This window comes from Pseudonaja textilis, chromosome 3 (assembly GCF_049901715.1).
Source record: "Pseudonaja textilis isolate UNSWEBS1 chromosome 3, rPseTex1.2, whole genome shotgun sequence".
In the NCBI taxonomy this organism is placed as follows: domain Eukaryota; kingdom Metazoa; phylum Chordata; class Lepidosauria; order Squamata; family Elapidae; genus Pseudonaja; species Pseudonaja textilis.
In genome coordinates, this window is record NC_141992.1 from 197,213,194 (window position 1) to 197,233,832 (window position 20,639).

The window sequence follows — 20,639 nt, forward strand, 5'->3', positions numbered from 1 at the left end:
CTCCCCCAAAGTCCATGGGGGAAACCAGATTCACTTAACAACTGAGTTACTGACTTAACAACAGCAGTGATTCACTTAACGGCTGTGGCAAGAAAGATCATAAAATGGGGGCAAAACCCACTTAAAAAAATGTCTCGTTTAGCAACATAAATGTTGGACTCCCAATATTGGTCATAACATCCATACATACATACCAAGAAGGGGCAAAATGGATTTGGAGGAGGTGATAAGGGAATTAACAGATAATCAGAGTTGGAAGGGTCCTTATAGGTCATCTAGTCCAACCCCCCGCCCAAGCGGGAGAACCTACACCATTTCTGACAGGTGACAGTCCAGTCTCTTCTTGAAAGCCTCCAGGGATGAAGCTCTCACAACTTTCGAAGGCAACTTCTGTCCCATTGTTGATTGTTCTCACCGTCAAAAAGTTTCTCCTTATTTCCAGGTTGAATCTCTCATTGATCAGTCTCTATCCATTATTCCTTGTCTGGCCTTCGGGTGCCTTGGAAAATAGCTTGACCCCTTCCTCCTCTCTGTGGCAGCCCTTCAGATATTGGAAGACTGCTATCATGTCTCCCCTGGTCCTTCCCTTCCCTAGACTAGCCAGGCCCAGTTTCTGTAACCATTCATTGCATGTTTTAGCCTCCAGTCTCCTCATCATCCTGGTTGCTCTTCTCTGCATTTTTTCTTGAGTCTCAACATCTTTTTTATAATGTGGTGACCAAAACTGGATGCAGTACTCTAGGTGTGGAATACGAGTACTCTTGTTCTCAAGGAAAATTCTTGTCTGTTTCAACAAATCTTGGTGCAACTATTTTTTTTTAATCGTGTCTCATGACATTTTCACTGATTCTCTTTAGGTCTCCCTGCCTTGGTGGTTGCAATCTCTGTGGGATTTACTAAAGCCAAGGGCTACGGCACCAGGAACTAGTGAGTAAGCAATTCCTCCTTTCCCTTTTTGAATAGCAACAGGAGTAATTCAGATTTGATACCAGGTAGCATTGCCATTGAGGAATAGTTATTTATTTCTATTTATTTATCTGATTTGTCGATTGCATACAAGATAATAGGTATAAGTATAAACATGAGTAAGAATACAGGAAATAGGTACGAATAAATGGGGACAATAGGACAGGGACGGTAAGCACGATGGTGCACTTATGTACACCCCTTGCAGACCTCTTAGGAATGGATATTCTCTCCCTTCTTTTCCTTCCTTCCTTCCTTCCTTCCTTCCTTCCTTCCTTCCTTCCTTCCTTTCCTTCCTTCCTTCCTTCCCTCCATGCTTTTCTCCTCCTTCCTTCCTTCCTTCCTTCCTTCCTTCCCCTTCCCTTTTCTTCTTCCTTCCCGCTTCCTTCCTCCCTCCCTCCCTTTTCTCTCATTCCTTCCCCTTCCCTTTTCTTCTGCCTTCCCCCTTTCTTCCTTCTTTCCCTCCTTCTTTTATTTTTTATTTTATTTATTTATTTATTTGATTTGTCAATTGCTTATTTGTTTGTTTATAAAGATATTAGGTATAAGTATAAACATGAGTAAGAATACAGTAAATTGGTACGAATAAATGGGGACAATAGGACAGGGATGGTGCACTTATGCACGCCCCTTACAGACCTCTTAGGAATGGGGTGAGGTCAATAATGGATAGTTTGAGGTTAAAGGAATGCCGGGTTAGAGGATGTAACAACAGAGTCAGGTAGGGCATTCCAGGCACGGACCACTCTGTTGCTGAAGTCATACTTTTTGCAATCGAGTTTGGAGAGGTTTACATTGAGTTTGTATCTATTGTGTGCCCTTGTATTGTTGCGGTTGAAGCTGAAGTAGTCATTGACTGGTAGGACATTGTTTTTATTTATTTTATTTGGTTTGTCAATAGCTTACAAAGATAATAGGTATAAGTAAAAACATAGTTATGAATACATGGATACATATAAGAAAAATAAAAGAAACAATAGGACAGGGACGGTAGGCACGTTGGTGTGCTTATGCGTAGCGGATAATTTTGTGTACTACACTTAAGTCCAACCGTAGGCATTGTACTTCTAGTTTGTCCAAGCCCCGAATTTCAAGCCTGGTGGTGTAGGGTATTCTGTTGCGAGCAGAGGAGTGTAGTCCTCTTCTCGTGAAATACTTCTGCACTCGCTCAATTGTATTAATGTCTGATATACAGTGCAGATTCCAGACAGATGAGCTGTATTCAAGTATTGGTCTAGCAAAGGTTTTGAATGCTTATATGTATCACTTATTCTCTAGCCAGTCTTCTCTGTGCTGTTTCATCTTAGGAGAAAAACTCATGAGTTCTATTGTTTTTCTTTGCATGAGCTAAATACTCCTTTTCTTCTTCCTTGCCTAGCTGTTGGCTATCTTTGGAAGGAGGCCTGCTCTACGCCTTTGTGGGACCAGCGGCCGCTGTGGTTTTGGTATATGACATCTGCCCCCTTTTCAATATTTCCCCTCTCTTATGTATGTCTCGCACATTCCTGAAGAAGTTACAAAGCCCATGTTCTAGGATCTTTGTTTTCCTCTCAAGATGAACTATGGAGTACTACATGAACTATGGAGATGAACTACACTCACAGAGTGTAGAAGTCCTTAAATTAAGGTCATTTTTTTTAAAAAAAAAAATCTGGATTAATCCAGAACGGGAAGTGCCATGGGTAAATTTGAAAACTTTGTTGCGTTGCGTTTTTCTTTTAAGTTGGGTGGGTTAAGAACAGAAAGAGAGCAGAGAAGAGCCACGAAGATGATTAAGGGACTGGAGGCTAAACCATACAGGAACTGGGAATGTCTACTCTAACAAAGAGAAGGACTAGTGACATGTTAGCAGACTTCTAATATTTGAAGAGTTTTCATAGAGAAGAAGGAGGATCAACCTACAGTCCAAACCAAGGACAATATTGTCAAGGAGAGATCTAGCCTAGAACTAAGGAGAGATTTTCTGACAGGGAGGATAATTGATCAGTAGAATGGATCCCCTTCAGAAGTTGTGGGAGCTGGATGTTTTTAAGAAAAGGCTGGATAGCTATTTGTATAGGGTTTCCTGCTTGTGCAGGAGGTTAGGCTAGAAGACCTCTATGGTCCCTTCCAACTCTGTTATTCTGTTATCGGAATTCACCCGGCAGAAGCGAAACCTTTTTAAATCTCAGCAACCCTCTGATGAGAAAGAATAAACTTTTTATGGACGGGATTTTTTTTTTTTTTTAGAATTTAGAATGATGGATACATGTTTCGGGAGTAATCAAGATATTTGTCATTAAGTCTGTCCCTTTTCAACCACAAAACCAAATTGTACCATATCTCTAGCTCAATGCCAAATACTAACCATTGGGGCATTTTTTTTAAAAAAAAATTAAGATGGTTGAAAGGAGCTACAAACATCACCAACTGTGATTTTCAGCAATCCATCATATTATATATATAATATATTTCATACACACACACACACACACACACACGCACGCACGTGTGAAATACCACTCACGCATCATCACAAAATCTCCAGAACTGTAAAGCCTACAAATTTGAAATTTGGCATGAATATTCCTCTTGGCTTCTAGGTGCTCACTAAGAAAGGATTTTTCAAAATGACCATCAGTGCATCAGTAATTTGTATATTATTATTATTAACACGCTCTGATGCTAAGGAGTTCTATTCCCCCTCCCCACCTGAAAAAGAAATCTGTCCCAAATGCAAAACACAAGCTGAGGAAAGCAGTTTCATTTTCAGTTTTATTTTCAGAGCAGCAACCAGCTTAAGTACAGAATAGTTGAGCTAGGCCAAGCCCTGGCTCCTTGCTGTCTCCTTCTTGCTCGCCCAGCAAATACTGTTTCAGTTTCCAAACAGCCCTCTACTCTCTCACACACTGACAGGATGCTAGCTAGATGAATACCAATGGATGCTGGTAGGCAGAGACAGATTTTTTTTTTCTCCTTATTTTCCTCCCAAAAAAACTAAGCCCGATCACATAGTTTTGTAGCAAATCATGAGTACAGAGCTAATTTTACACAAAATTTAATAAAACTAGGACAAAGTTTAATTGATCCCTTTAAAGCAATTGCAGAAGAGAGCGGCCCTGAACGCTATTGCTTATGTTAATTAAATAGAGCCTCCAGGGTCAGTGGCAATATACCTTGAACTAACTGCTAAAGGGAGAGAAATATCTGTTGAGAAAATTAAACAGGGGGCTATAAATGAGAGGCCTATATTATTGGGAAATGATTTCCCTGGAATGCAAGAGAAGAAATGAGCTGTAATTTTATTTTCCTTGCTAGACTTTGGTCATGGGGCTAACAGCTCTTCTATGTGAAGCTACAATCAGGCCAAATTGAAAGGGTTCCAGCTATTGTACAACTAGTAAAAATAAATGGATGTAAATAACATAAAGGCTATCAGGGAATTCCTGAGGACTTCTTCTGAGCAGTATGCTTGGAGTAGCTCTTTCTTAGGACAGGGATGTCCAAATTGTGGCAATTTTAAGTCTTCTGGGACTTACCAAATTTGTGGAGGATACTAAGCTGGCAGGAATAGCCAACACCCAAGAAGATAGGCTCAAGATCCAGATGGATCTTGACAGACTGGAATTTTGGGCCCTGTCTAACAAAATGAAATTCAGCGTAGAGAAAAGTAAAGTCTTAAATTTAGGCAAGAAAACCTGAAGTACACATATAGACTTGGTGAAACCAGGCTCAATAGCAGGAACTGTGAGAGGGATCTTGGAGTCTTAGTGGACAACCAGCTAAACAGGAGCCAGCAGTATGCAGCAGCAGCCAGAAAAGCTAATGCAATCCTAAGCTGTATTAACAGAGGGATACAATCGAGATCAAGGGAAGTACTAATACCACTCTATAAAGCCTTAGTAAGACCACACCTAGAGGACTGCATCCAGTTTTGGTCACCACACTATAAAAAAGATGCTGAGACTCTTGAAAAAGTACAGAGAAGAGCAACCAGGATGATGAGGGGACTGGGGGCTAAAAGATATGAAGAACAGTTACTGTAACTCAGCTTGGCTAGTCTAGTGAAGAGAAGGACCAGGGGAGACATGATAGCAGTCTTCCAATATTTGAGGGGCTGCCACAGAGAAGAACAGGTCAATAATTTCCTAAAGCGCCTATAGGCCAGAAAAGGAATAATGGATGGAAACTGAACAAGGAGAGATTTAACCTGAAAATAAAGGAGAAACTTTCTGACAATGAGAACAATCAACCAATGGAACAGAAGTTGCCCTCAGAAGTTGTGGGAGCTTCATCACTGGATACTTTCAAGTAGAAATTGCACTACCATTTGTCAGAAATGGTGTAGGGTCTACTGCTTAGGCTGTGGGTTGGACTAGATGACTTACTAGATCCCCTCCAACTCTGAGTATCTGTATCTAATTCACCTGCCAGCCAATATGCAGATTATAACCAAGTATAGCAAGGAGACCTCTGTACCTAGTTCATATTACCAAATATACCTTTTTTCTAGGTTTTAGCATAAGCCCTGATCCCTAAAATACTCAAATCGAGTTGCGACTGTACCCTAAACTAACCAAGATCAAAATTAAACCATCTTTGCATCTTGGGTGAAGGCATCTACTAGGACATCAGCTGGCCAGGTTCAGCTTCTGAGCCCTTCAATGAAGAGGACACCTCCATTTTGATAGGAGATGGTTGTCAGGCTTCCAAGTAATAGATCCACTGCAAGCAAAAACTCCCAAGGCAGGTAGATTCCTCAAAGAATAACTTTATTGGAAATATATTGGCACCTATCTGGTGAAAACCAAACTCTGAAGGACCCCTTAGTTTTCACCTAATTCAAAGTAAAAGTTTTTTCCTCAACCCCAAACAGTCACATGGCCCATGCTAACATCATTCTTCCTTCCTCCGGCCAGGTGTGAGAACATCCTTGCTTCCCAAGAGAAAGTATTTTATTTTGACGACACAACCCCAACTATCTCTAACCCCCACCACCACCCAATCACTATCCCTCAGTTCCAAGGTGGCTTCAGCCAGACCAGCTTCAGGGTTGACAATGGTTTGGCTTGTTTATTTGCTAGTATGAACTAGGTACAGAGGTCTCCTAAGCAAGTTACAGATATATTCTCCTTGCTATACTTGTTGATAATCTGCATATTGGCTGGCTAGGGGATTCTGGGAGTTGAAGTTCACAAGTCTTACAGTTGCCAGGCGTGAACATCCCTGTCCTAGGACATGAGGGAAGTTAGGTAAAGGTAAAGGTTCCCCTCCCACATACGTGCTGGTCGTTTCTGGCTCTAGGGGGCTGTGCTCATCTCCGTTACAAAGCCAAAGAGCCAGCACTGTCTGAAGACATCTCGGTGGTCATGCGGCTGGCATGACTAAACCCTAAAGGCGCACGGAATGCTGTTACCTTCTCACCAAAGGGGGTCAGGGGTGGGATTCAAATATTTTTAACAACCGATTCTGTGAGCATGGCTAAGTTGGTGGGCATGGCTTAATGGTCATGTTATTGGCTGGGTGTGGCCAACTCAACATCACTCACATCAAGGCACGCATCTCCTCGCCTGGCCTCTCATAACTGTGGGGATGCCGCAACAGTCATAAGTGTGGAAAATGGTCATAAGTCACTTTTTTCAGTGCCATTGTAACTTTGAATGGTCACTCCACACAAGCAAAGTACCAGCAAAGGAGGGGAAAAAAAACTCCAGAGAAGTTCCTGAGACAGGAAGTCTAGTCCTGCCAAGAACGTAATAAGGGTTAACAGAGAGGCAGTTTCTGTAAGCAACACCAGAATGTTTCCTTCCTGCCTTCCTTACAGGATTAGGCCAGTAATTTCTTCTAACAACCAGTTCTCCAAACTGCTTAGAATGTTAACAGGCGGTTCTAGTGAATAGGTGCAAACTGGTAGAATCCCACCCCTGAAGGTAGTCCCTATTTTTCTGCTTGCATTTTTGCGTGCTTTCGAACTGCTAGGTTGGCAGAAGCTGAGACAAGTAATGGGAGCTCACTCCATTATGCGGCGCTAGGGATTCAAACCACCAAACTGCTGACCTTTCTGATCGATAATTTAGTATCTTAGCCCCTGAGCCACCTTGAATGAAGTTAGCCAGATACAAAAAGTCTTCCTTTACTCAAAGAAATACACAACTCCTACAAACAAACAAACAAACACACACACACACACACACACACACACACACACACAAATACAAACACTCATTGTTCATCTGCCAATTAAAAAAAAAACCAAGTATTGGTTGGGCTCTGATGTTTGTTGTCATCAAACTTCCATCATAGGAAACAATGCTGAGATTCAAAAATGGTTCAGATCCGCTGACTTAGCTACAAACCCAGCTGGGACTCTCAGGTGTCTTCCTCTCCAGCAGTGCTAGGCTAAGCATCTGGGGAAGATCTGGAGGACTTTATGCATCAAACCTGTCCAGGTTTCCAAGTCAACCTTTCTGTTGTTTCTCTTCCAACAGGTAAACATGGTTATTGGCATTCTGGTGTTTAACAAACTTGTGTCCAAAGATGGAATAACAGATAAGAAACTGAAGGAACGGGCAGGGTAGGCGTCCTATCAATCCTTCCTTCTAAGAAAACAAGCAAAAAAAAAAAAGTATATTTTTAATGTACATATCTTGCAAAGTCACTTTCGATAACCAGGCAGGAATGTTATGGCAAGAGAGAAATGGTGGTTTGGGGAAATAAAAGCTTAAACCAGCTCTTCTTTTGACTTGTGGCATGGAAGGAGTATGGAGTGACACCACTCAGCTAAGGGGGCATAAATGCAACAGAAATCTCTTATACAAAAGGTCTCCAACCTTGGCAACTTTAAGACTTGTGGACTTCAAGGTTGGAGACTCCTGTCTTATACTGTATGGAGACTTTCATGGTTGTCTGAAAGGTACTTTTTTTCCCAAGAGGCAACTAGACTTTTTGGTTTTTCTTTGAAGACATTTCACTTTTCATCCAAGAAGTGTCTTCAACTCTGACCGGATGGTGGGGAAATGGGAGGATTTGTTTGTTCACCCCAAGGATAAAACACCCAGACACAAACAGAGCAATGTAGTCCATGCAGTACAATGTAATGAGCCATGTGCCGATTTATACCTAGGGGAAACCAAACAACCACTTCACAAACACATGGCACAACGTAGGAAAACAAACCTATCCGGAAAAGATTGATCACTCCATCTGCATTTCAAAGACAAAGGCAGCTCTTTTGAAGACAGCAAAGTCCACATTTTGGACAGAGAGGATGGATGGTTTGAAAGAGGGCTCAAAGAGGCCATCTATGTCAATATTTAACAGACCTCTCTCAACAAAGGAGGAGGGATATGACGTCATATATCTCGTTTCTACAACACAATCCTTTCAGAAGTTCCAAGAAGGCTCCACACACCCATTTGCACTACTCAGGTGATCCTGAGGGCACAGGATAAACCTCCATGTGGCCTCAATGACTCTCTAAAAGAATTAAAATGACCAGCTGTCTGCAAGGAGTATCAATCCTTCCATTCTTGACCACCCAGTCAGAGCTGAAGAAGCTTCTTGGATGAGAAGCGAAATGGCTTCAAAGAAAAACCAAAAAGTCCAGTAGCTTCTTGAAAAAAGCACCGTTGGGCTCTTAAACTATACTGAGCATCAAGAATATATAAATCAGGGACAACGATGTGTCTCTGGGTGAAGGTATTATGAGTCGCCCACATTTAAAGTGAAGGATAATGGTATCTTTCCATTTCACTATTTAGAGAAACTAGATTAAAAAGGTCTACTTTCACCCTTGTTTCTGAGGGATCTTTGGCTTGTGCTCAAAGAGAGATCTACGATCAATCCAACTTTGAGATCTTCTAACCTAATTGTGACTCTCCTTCTGAAAGGTGCCCAACTAACCATCAAAGTTGGCCAGAATACCATTTCTGGTTTTGTAGAGGATGACATTTAGGGCAGAAGAATGGGTTCTTCTGCCCTAAGGTCCTTGGTGCCCACTGAGCTTGGTGGTTTTCTTGCAAACATCTTATTATCAAACCAAGGCATTGATGATATTCCCTTGTTTGGTCATCAAATGTCTGCAACAGAAACCATCATGCTCAGAGATCTCCAAGGATCCCACAATTCAAATCTGAGCTACAAATATTCTCCTCTATTGATCTTGTGTTTGGATGGAACTGTAGTTGGAGAAGTTCTGCTTGCTCTACTCAATTCCAGATCATTGAAAGGCCGGCAGTAGGCCAGTTTTTCTCAATTCTGGCTATTCTGCATGGACTTCAACTCCCAGAATTCCACTACCAGCATGGCTAGTTGTGGAATTCTGGGAGTTGAAATCCACGCAACTTAGAATGGCCAAGGTTGAGTAACAGTGAATGAGATATAGGACATATCATTCAACAGATATGGAGAGAGGATGTACAGAGTTAGGGTTCCCTGTAGGTTGCAAACATTGTGTTGCTGCAAAGATGTTTGAGATATCAGAGAGAGAGAGAGAGAGAGAGAGAGAGAGAGAGAAACACACACCATTTCACATCCTTAGACTTTTAAGCACAAAAATGCATCTTAAGGATTTCCCAAGGTGAACCAAAGCACCTGACGTTACTTTCCTGGAACCAACTCAAAATCTGGAAAGTTTCTTCTCAACATTATTCCTGAATCATTGGTGTTATTTAGGTCAGGTCGATTCCATGTTCCATTTAATGCTTCTGCAACGATGCACTCATGCCACAATCTTAATATAAATTTGCAAATCCTTTCATATCAAACGGGGAGACAAGAGGAACAGGAACTAAAGCAGATTTTCTTGCGCAGATTCAACTCGGGTTATCTCAGGTACATGCCAGAGCCAACCCATTGTTTTCAAAGGCGCGTAGTTTCTAGAATTGCTTTATGGGCAATGCTGTCCTATTCAAACATCTGCAAAACCTTTAAATTAAATCCTGTTTTAGCTGGTTATCGATTGTGCTGAATAAGTGTTGAAAATACAGGTGCTTAGGAAAGGGAAAAGCGCTGATTATTATTTTTTAAATGATGGCTTCCCTTTACGTTAATTTCTTTGTTCGCTCGTGAACCTGCTTTAAAGTTGTGCTTTTCAATGTGCAAATGAAGTTGTGGGTGCATTACCTGTGAAAAACATGCCTGTCGGGGGTTAAGAGCCATGTCATCCCTGGTCATTGAACTGGTGAACTTCAGCCTGGAGGGTTGTTTTTTTTTTTTTCCAAACTACGTTGGAAAGTAAGAAGGGAGTAAATTTTGGAAGCAGCTTACAAGAGGTGTAATTATGCATTGCACCAAGTGAAAGAAGGATGTCCGACCACAATCAAGCCCAACATTTCTGTTGCCAAGGAAAGCTTCTTTGTTAAGTGAGTTTGCCCCATTTTACAACTTTTCTTGTCACGGTCATTAAGTGAATCACTGCAAGTTGTTAAATGAGTCAAACCACCGTTAAGCAAATCCAGCTTCCCCCTTTTACTTTGCGGGCCAGAAGGTCTCACGAAGGGATCACGAGATTCCCCCAGGACACGGCGACTGTCATAAATAAGAGTCAGTTACCAAGTGTCTGAAGTTTGATCACATGACACTACCATGGTCGTAAGTGTGAAAAACAGTCATAAGTGTTCTGACCAAGGCTTCCAAGACCGTAATTACGCACACACTTATTTTAAAAACAAGTCTTGTGTTATTGCAATGCTGGGAATTATTTTCATTCCTTAGCCGGTAATGAATCTCAAACAGTCCCTCGAGATAAGCACCCACCTTTCTTTTCTGTGAAGCGCTGCCAATAACAGAAGTGTCCAATGAACTAGAAAAAAAACAACCAAAGTACAAAGAGCTTCAAGAATGAATCCGAACCGAACGAACGACTTTGCTTCCTGCAAAGGTTTCATCATTGAGAGAATATACCATAAATAATTAAAAAAACCGACTGTAATAATCTGATAATCCATAGGACGCTTTATTACATAAGATACCGCAGTACTGGACCCCTAACCTCAAAAACCATTTTGGGAGAAAGGAGACCCTCCCTTTTAGTAAATACAGCTTATATAGGTTTATCAAAATTACAGGGTTACAGAACACTTCCTGTTTTCCATACATAGAAGTTATAGAGGTTGTCATAAGAATGACATGGGTGTTCTTCCATAAGGTCTCCTCCCATGCGTCCCTGGAAGGTCCCCAACTTTCTTCACTTCACCATTTATCTTCAGATTTTCTGTTCTCTACTTAAAAGATTACACAAGAGATCATCAATATCCCTTAATAATGTCAAGACGCTCCATTAAACTAAGCCAAGGACATATTATTTCGCAACCAGGCAGGACATTAGCAAAACAACAAATTTCATAACTGTTCTGATCTCTAAGAGGCCACACAAAGAACAAACTTCAATCTTGCTCTTTATATTCTTAAGTGAATAAGGCAAATTTCCATATATAACAATCCACCGTTTGCCTTTTGATCATCTTTGATCGCCATTACACCTGAGAATTTCCGTTAAACTCAAGCAAAGAACGCAGCTACGTCATCACAATCTGCAAAATAAGCATCACTAAACACTGGTATTTTTTTTCCCCCATATATAACAGTCATCTTTGGCTGTCTTTTATCCCTTATGGGAGAGACAATCACCTCCCAGCCTTACTCCTGAGTTGCCCCTTTTGTCTCAGCTGTTCTTGCCTTCTGGCAGCTCTGTGCATACGCGCACTGGGAACAGGCTCCCTCTGCTCCTCTGCCTCACTGCTGCCAGACTCCAAAGGCTCCGGAGGCAGCACCCCACTCCCAGATGATCCTGGGCCCATCTCTGCATCGGACGCAGGACCCTCATCCGAGTCCTCTCCAGACTCTTGGACTGGTCCCCGTTCTTCTCCACTGTCTGCCTCCGTTGCCACCTGCACCGAGTGCCAGAAAACCACAACAACAAGTCACTTTTTTTCCGGTGCCATTGTAACTTTGAAGAGTGACCAAATGAAGTGTTGTAAGGGGAGGATTATCTCAGGTAGTCCTCGACTTACAACACTTCGTTTAGTGACTGTTCAAAGTTGCAACGGCTCTGAAAAAAAGTGACTTATGACCCTTTTCCCATGCTTATGACCGTTGCCACATCCCTGGAGTCACGTGCTCAAAATCCAGGCTCTTTACAACTGACTCGTATTTATGACGGTGGCCGTGTCCCCTCTCCGGGGTCACGTGATCCCCTTTGGGGGGATTTTCTGATCAGCAACATTAAGGGGGAAACCAGATTCACTTAATGACAATTTGACTCGTTTAAACGATGGCAGTGATTCGCTTAATGGCTGTTGTCAAGAAAGGTGAAAAAATGGGACAAAATTCACTTCGGGAGTGTTTTGCTTGGCGACGGAAAAAAAAATTTGGGTGGTTCAATTGAGGTCGTACATCGAGGACCAGCTGATCTCGGCCAATCAGGAAGTCCCCTGAAGATCCTCGTGGTCTCGCCACGTAGACCTGGTTTCAATAAGCCGCATGAGCCACACCAGAGCAAGACGTTGGGTGATGGAAGCCACGGGCCAGGCTGAGCTCTAGAACTTTCCTTGGTGGGCCTCCAAGGTCTCTTTTTCGATCTCTTCATGTTCCGCTATCAAAGCCAGGTTCAAATTTTTTTGGGGGGTGGGGCAACTATAGGAGGAGGTCTCAATTCGGATGGTCAGGGTTGTCTTCTCCATACTTTCCAACCAACTGGGTTCCGTCCAGGTTCTTTGACACAGCTCGAGACCTCTTTTTGGGGCAGGAGGGGAAAGGGTTGTGGCTGATGGTTTCCCGGGCCTGTTTACTGTTACTGTTGAGAGTGTTTATCCTTCCCTGTCCTGTTATCTGGTTTCTCTCTTCCTTTCCCGCTCTCTTTCGCTCTTTCTTTCAAGCTTCTGGGCTTTGGGTTGGGGGTTCTCATTTTGTTCAACTTTCTCCTTCTATTCTTTCTGTTGAATATCCTTCTGCCCTTTGTTTCCTCCCTCTCCTCCCCTTTCCCTATCTCCTCCTTCCCTCCCTCTCAAACATTTCCTTCCTTACTACCTCACTCACTCACTCACACATTTCCTTCTTCCATCCTTACTTCCCTCCTTCCTTTCTCCCTCCCCCCCACTCACACATTTCCTTCCTTCCTCCCTCCCTCCCCCTCCCTCTCACACATTTTCTTCTTCCATCCTTCTTCTCCTCCTTCCCACATTTCCTCATACTCCTCCCTCACAGATATTTCTTCCTCCCTCCCTTTCTCCCTTCACTTTCCCTCTTTTCCCTAGCTTTCTTCCTTATTTCCTCCCTCTCCTTCCTTCCTTCCTTCCTTCTTCACTTCCTTCCTTCCTTCTCATCCCTTTCCCATATTTCCATCCTTCTCTCTACATTTCTTCTTCCATTGCTTTCCTCCCTTTTCCCCTCCCAGATATTTTCCTCCCCTCCCTCTTCACTTTCCTCTTTCCCCCTTCTTCTTTCTTCCCTTCCTCCCTTCCCCTCCCTCTCCTTCCTTCCTTCCTTCCTTCCTTCCTTCCTTCCTTCCTTCCTTCCTTCATCCCTTTCACATATTTCCATCCTTCTCTCTCATACATTTCCTTCTTCCATCCTGCTTTCCTCCTTCTTTTCTCCCTCCCTTGTACATATTTCCTCCCTCCCTTCTCCCTGCCTCCCCCTGCCCCCCTATCACCCGCCTCCTGTTCTGTTTGTGCTCACGAGCAAAGTGTTTTGTTTCGTTTCAGTCTTTTAATTTTAATTGCAGTCAGATGGCCGTTCCCCTTTACGGCATCACGCTCAAATGTTCCAAGTGTGGAGTGGTGTCTTCTCCTGACGTTTCGGCCACAGCCACCAGTAACGCCATGTTAGTTTCCTCTAATTTCAACTTCCTTTCTTTTTTCTGATGAGGAGTATTGATTGATTGGAGTTAGAGGTGTCTTCCATGCCGCTTTTCTACCTCTGATGTCCTTCCTTCCTTCCTTCCTTCCTTCCTTCCTTCCTTCCTTCCTTCCTTCCTTCCTTCCTTCCTTCCTCCCTCCCTCCCTCCCTCCCTCCCTCCCTCCCTCTTCCTTCCTTCCTTCCTTCCTTCCTTCCTTCCTTCCTTCCTTCCTCCTAGTTTTCTTTCTTTGTTCTTCCCTTGGTTCACATTCAGGTGTCAAATTTGTTAAAAATCTATCCCTTGGCAGATTCCCTCTCTCTATCTGTAGCTTAAAATCCAGGACCTTTTGCAAGACAAAAAAATAAATACCTGTACAGGTAAATCCTCAACTTATAACCACAACTGAGCCCAATTGATGTTGCTGAGCAAGATTGTTATTAAGTGAGTTTTGTTCCATTTTACAACTTTTCTTCCTGAGTTTGTTAAGTCAGTCATTGCACTTATGAAGTAAGTTACACTGTCATTAAGGGAATCTGGCTGTTGTGGCCCACCAACAGAGCTGGCGGCAGATTCAGACAGTGAGGAGGTTGGGGAGGAACATGGGCCAGTCCTGGAGTCTGGGGAAGGCTCGGACGAGGACTCTGCGTTGGAGGCAGAGATGGGGCCAGGGCCATCTGACAGTTATCAGCTGCCTTCGGAATCAGAGATCAGTGGGGCAGAAGAACAGCTGGAGCCTATTCTCAGTATGTGCATGCACAGAGCAGTCAGATGAAGGGAACAGCTAGGAAAAGAGGGTTGACTTGGGAAAAAAGGCTCAGGTGGATGGTGAATGGCCCCTCCCATAGAGAATAAAGAGGAGCGAAAGGGAAGTGGTGTTTGTAGGAGACAATGAGTTCGTTTAATTAGTGTGAAGATTTGTTCCTGACTCCTTGCCAAGTATTTTCTGCTACAGCATTGCACTTGGAAGCTATCGGCCTCACAACTCTCCAAGCCTGATAAGGTCTGTGGTTGTAATTCACCCTTGAAAGACTGTTTGCCAGGTCTTTGCTGGATGTGAATGAGATGAATTCACATTAGACTAAATAAAGGGGTTTTTGTTAGGATCAGGAGTCTGCTTCATACTTTTGGAGAAGCCCAGATCAACTGACTTCCCCATGGACTTTGTTTGTCAGGGGCCACAAAAGGGGATCACGTGATCCTGGGAACCTGCAACCATCATAAACCATCAGTTTCCAAGTGTCTGAATTTTGATCATGTGCTGCAAAGGTCGTAAGTGCGAAAAAATGGCCACCGGTCACTTTATTGCAGTGCTGTCATGATTTGGAATGATCATTAAGCAAAATGGTTGTAACTCGAGGACCAAGGGTCATGTGATCCCCTTTCACGACCTTCTGACAAGCCAGGTCAATGGGGAAGCCAGATTCACTTCCCAGCTGTGCTACTGACAGTAGCGATTTGCTTAACAACTGTAGCAAGACAGGTCTTAAAATGGGACAAAGCTCTCTTCACAACTGCCTCGCTTAGCAGCAGAAACGTTGGGCTCAATTGTGATTGTAAGTCAAGGATGACATTCTCTCTCTCTCTCTCTCTCTCTCTCTCTCTCTCTCCCTCCCTCCCTCCCTCTCCCTCTCTCTCTTTCTCTCTCTCCCTATCAGAGTTTGTTGCAGAAAATCAAATCCAAAAAGCACACACACATAACTGATTCAACAAGATTCATTAACTTCTTTATATACAGTACATAATAACACAGGAAGTAAACGTACAATACCAATAGCAGATTCTTTCAACGTAGTAGCGGTTACGGGCAGAACACTAGCAGAGGAGGGAACAGAAGAGAACAGTTTCAGTTTTGATTCAGAGTTGCAGACCAGTTTGCAGCTTCAGAGCTCAGAGCTTAATACAGAGCCATGCCCAGGCTCCTTCCAGTTTCAGTTTCCAAACAGTCCTCCTTGTCTGACTTTGTTACCATGCCTCTGCCAGTTCATGAATATTCTGACACTCCCCTTGATTGGAATAGATACGCACACGATATTTTGGGGTTTTGCCACTCCAAATGGTCATTTTTCAGATGACTTACTGCAAGGGTTGAAATGTGACCTCCCCAGAATCTGCCTTACACCCCTTTTGTCCCCTGCCCCCCCAGAGAACCGCTCAGTCCCTTCCCACCCTCCCAAGAAGACACCGAAACCTTGGGGTGGGCTCTGCTCTCTCCCCTCCTTTCTTGTTCTTCCATGTTTTGGCTGCTGCTTCTCCATTTCATGCCTGGGACCATCTCCTTGTTTCCTCCTTAATGCCATCGGATGGACTCATTGGTTTGTGTTTTGCTTGATTCTTGCTCCAAACCAGCGGTACCTACAAGGGTTGATCCCAAAAGCTCAAAACTCTGCCCGTTTTTCGATTTGTGATGAGGGTTTTTTTGGGGTGGGGGTGACTATTCCGAGTGCTCAAGTCTTCACTTGATGGTTATCCTCCTATCTGCCGCAGAGTTGGTCCTTCTTCTCAGAAGGTATCTGCTAAATGTAAATAAACGATGTCTAGCCTTGACTCTATTTTACACCAGTTTCTCCTCTTCTTTCCACGCCAACTTTTAAAGCTTTCTCGAAACCATCTGCCCTTGATTGTATCTCTGTAACCAGCCTCTATTCGGTCATCTCCTTCCTTCTGTCTCACATCACCTCCTACATTCTCTTCTCTTCCTTCCTTCCTTCCTTCCTTTCTTCTTTCTTTTTTTTCCCTTCCTTTCTCCCTTCCTCCCTCCTTCCCTCCCTCCCTCTCTCCCAATCCTTCCTTCCTTCCTCCATTTCTTCCTCCATCCATCATCTCTATCTATCTATCTATCTATCTATCTATCTATCTATCTATCTATCTATTTATCTATCTATATCTATCTATCTATTTGCTTCTTTCTTTCTTTCTTTCTTTCTTTCTTTCTTTCTTTCTTTCTTTCTTTCTTTTTTCCTTCCTTCCTTCCTCCATCTATCTTATCTATCTATCTATCTATCTATCTATCTATCTATCTATCTATCTATTTGCTTCTTTCTTTCTTTCTTTCTTTCTTTCTTTCTTTCTTTCTTTCTTTCTTTCTTTTTTTCTTTCTTTTTCCTTCCTTCCTTCCTTCCTCCATCTATCTATCTATCTATCTATCTATCTATCTATCTATCTATCTATCTATCTATCTATCTATCTATCTATTTCTTCTTTCTTTCTTTCTTTCTTTCTTTCTTTCTTTCTTTTTTTTTTCTTTCTTTTTTCCTTCCTTCCTTCCTTCCTCCATCTATCTATCTATCTATATCTATCTATCTATCTATCTATCTATCTATCTATCTTTTTTCCTTCCTTCCTCCCTCCTTCCCTCCCTCCCAATCCTTCCTTCCTTGCTTCCTTCCTTCCTTTCTCTATTTCCATAACTAGTCCTGTTTGTTAGAACCTCATATAGTTGATCATTCCAGCTCCCAACAAGCTGCCTAGTGAATTCTAGGAATTGAAGCCCACATGCCCTAAACTTTCCAAGGTTGTGAAACACTGCCCTAAGAAAATTTAACTCTGATTTCTATCTGTCCTTATCTAAGGAGGCATCACCATCACACCTTTAGTATTTAGTGCTCCATCGCTGATGGTTTTCAAGAAATGATTGGAGAACCATTTGTTCAATAAGGACTCTTGCCTTGGGCAACGGGTTGGACTAGAAGACCTCGAAGGTCCTTTCCTGCCCTATGATTATACTAAAAGACCAATAAAATCCACTAATCAAGGAGAGAAGCAACCAAGAACTAAGGAGAAATTTCCGGACAGTTGGAACAATGGAATGGTTTCCCTCCAGAAGTTGTGAATGCTCCAACGCTGGAAGTTTTTAAGAAGAAGAGATTGGAAAAAAACATTTGTCTGAAATGGTGTAGGGTTTCTTGCCTGGACAAAAAGTTGGACTAGAAGACTTGCAAGGTTTCTTCCATTTTTTTTTTTTTATTCTGCTTTCCATCTTTTGGGCTGTATGGATATAAAACATTCATTAAATAACATCAAATAAACCACTCAAACTCACATCTGAGTGAAAACCTCAAACAAGTGACTTGGCTTTCTTCTGTCCACTTCTTAGAATTGCTAATGAATCACAGCTTCTGAGGTGGTGGGTCTCCATTCTAAGTATCTCACGTATGGGGTCTCCAATGTCATCCAGAGGTGACCTTCACTCTTAACGAAAGTTTAACGTAAGCCAGATCAGGCTGTACCAAAGAGGACATTTAAGGTAATTGCCAGGAGACAAAAACATATGAAGAATGGTTGCAGGAATTGGATTTGGCTAGTCTAGAGAAAAGAAAAAAAACTAGGGGTGACATGATAACAGTTCTCCAGTATTTGGGGGTGGGGGCTGCCATGAAGAAGAGGGGGTCAACCTATTCTCCAAAGCACCAGAAGTCAGGACAAGAAAGAATGGATGGAAACTAACCAAGGAGAGAAGCCACTCGGAGTTAAGGAGAAATGTCTTTAGGGAACAGCTTGCCTTCAGAAGTTGTAGGTGCTTCATCACTGGAGGTTTTTAAGAAGAGACTGGGCAGCCACCTATCTGAAATATCATAGGGTCTCCTGCTTGATCACGGGGCTGGACTAGAAGACCTCTAAGATTCCTTCCAGCTCTGTTCTGATTCTGAAAAATCAGCCAGATCCATAGCAGGGGTGAAGTGAAAGTCCATCAAAAAGTGAAGACCCATCCAGAGGGAAGGTTGATGTCCTACCTCTTTGTTGACATTTGTCCCACATGGGAGGCCCATAAACAAAGAAGTGTAGAATCCCTTGTATGGTCATGGCTGCCTTGCTGACATTTCTGACTCACACACAAATACATACACATAGAGAGCAAGAGAGGGAGACGGCCCTGAGCAAAACACAGCTTCCTGTGGAGAAGATAAACATAGGATCCCATCTGTCTCTCTCTCTCTCTCTCTCTCTCTCTCATTCTCTTTCTCTTCCTCTCTCTTCATCCATTCCTCCTAAGCCACCAGAAACAATTCCAGTGTTTCTTTTGTGTTTTTCTTCATTTTAAGACACACAAAAGTGGCACTAAGCAGAGGTGTGGAACGCATTAGAGTAGGCCGAATGGGGAAAAAAAGCCAGGTCACCTTGCTTTGTTGCTGCCTTCTCCACTATCTTGTAATTCTCTTTGATTGTAGCTTGGAAGCGTTTGAAGCCATTCTGCCTGTATCTCACCTTATTATGCCCCCTTGGAGAGTCTGGAGGGTCTCCCTCAAGTGACTGAAAGCAACATGAAGAGTTTGGTTGGTCCAGAAGCTAAGAGATCTCTCTTTCTCCTTTTTTTTTCCTTCCCCTTCCCAGGGCATCCCTCTGGAGCTCCTGCGTAGTCCTACCTCTGCTGGCCCTCACCTGGATGTCGGCTGTGCTGGCCATCACCGACCGCCGTTCGGCCCTCTTCCAGATCCTGTTTGCAGTGTTTGATTCCTTGGAGGGCTTCGTCATTGTAATGGTCCACTGCATTCTTAGAAGAGAGGTGGGCCTTTGAGCATGGATGATGGCAGGACGTCTGTTGGGTCTTTAGAAGGACGGGTTCTTACACTAGTGGAAATTGGAGGAAGTGGCTGGATGGAAGACAATGTTGTCTTCTACCTAAGAATCTCATTCCCTTCCATCTTTCAGTTTTGTGGCGATGGTCCACGTTTGATGGTCAAGGGACACATTTAAGATTTGGGAGAGGTGGGCAACCATAAATTAAACGATGTGGACAGGAATGGATCATTAAAACCAGTGTTTCTCAACTTTGGCAATTTTGAAGTCCACATGTACTTGAAATTTCCTGGAACGTAAACAACTAATGCCAAACCGGTGCCACCAAATTCAATGATTTACTCCAGGTTATAATAACTCCCCCCCAACCCCAATTTAGCACAACCAGATATGTTGGATTTGTCACCAGCATGTATTAACACTATTTTAAATATTTATACCATACCGCGAAAGAAAGAAAGAAAGAAAGAAAGAAAGAAAGAAAGGAAGGAAGGAAGGAAGGAAGGAAGGAAGGAAGGAAGGAAGGAAGGAAGGAAGGAAGGAAGGAAGGAAGAAATAGACAGCCAGTATAGTTGTGTGTGTGTGTGTGTGTGTGTGAGAGAGAGAGAGAGAGAGAGAGAGAGAAAGGGAGAAACAGATATTGTAGATGGATGGATTGATGGATGGGTGGATGATGGAGGAATGGATGGATTAATATACAATAGATATACAATGAATATATATTATATCTATAAATATCAGAGATGCATAAATATAAGCAGATCCATCCTGTGTAATTCAGTATATTGTAAACCATCCTTGGAAAATTCCATGTTGATGGCCTTCAGACACCTTTCTAAAATCCAATAATAAATAAAAGTATTTTATGTGCCTTAAAAAAGAAACCTGATTCAGTTGTGTCGATGTTCCTGATGATGATGATCAAGAAAAGTTCAGCAAGGAGGAAAATTCACTCCCATTTTAGCCGCCAGTTCTAGTGCTTAACTAATCTCAGCTGTGATTATGAACTTTTCCTTACAGTTCCGTTAATGGCTGATTTTAATGGCTGTGCAATTGCCTGAAAACCGACGCTCATTAGCAACCTATCCCATATTTTATGCAGCGCAAGACTTGAAATTGATTCTGCCTAATGGCGCAACCTTTTTTTTTCCACCCTAGGTGCAAGATGCTATTAAATGCCGAGTCGTGGACCGTCAAGAAGAAGCCAATGGAGATTCTGGAGGATCATTCCAGAATGGACATGCCCAGCTTATGGTAAGTGGGAAAAAAGATGCTTTGTAGGAGAGGACAGATGTAGCTTTTATGGCTCCGGTGAACCCAAGATGGCACATACCAACGTGGC

The 20,639-nt window shown here is 42.8% G+C and overlaps 1 protein-coding gene across 1 annotated transcript in view; it reads left to right on the forward strand.

Moving 5' to 3' along the window:
* The window catches only part of ADGRB1 (adhesion G protein-coupled receptor B1), a 268,637-nt gene that overhangs the window by 220,345 nt on the left and 27,653 nt on the right, over positions 1–20,639 (forward strand). The window contains exons 21-26 of the mRNA XM_087931808.1: positions 858–927; positions 2,345–2,411; positions 7,434–7,519; positions 13,670–13,768; positions 19,112–19,283; positions 20,456–20,551. Of these exons, the coding sequence (XP_087787934.1) occupies positions 858–927; positions 2,345–2,411; positions 7,434–7,519; positions 13,670–13,768; positions 19,112–19,283; positions 20,456–20,551 (590 nt within the window). The remainder of the gene's footprint in view (positions 1–857; positions 928–2,344; positions 2,412–7,433; positions 7,520–13,669; positions 13,769–19,111; positions 19,284–20,455; positions 20,552–20,639) is intronic.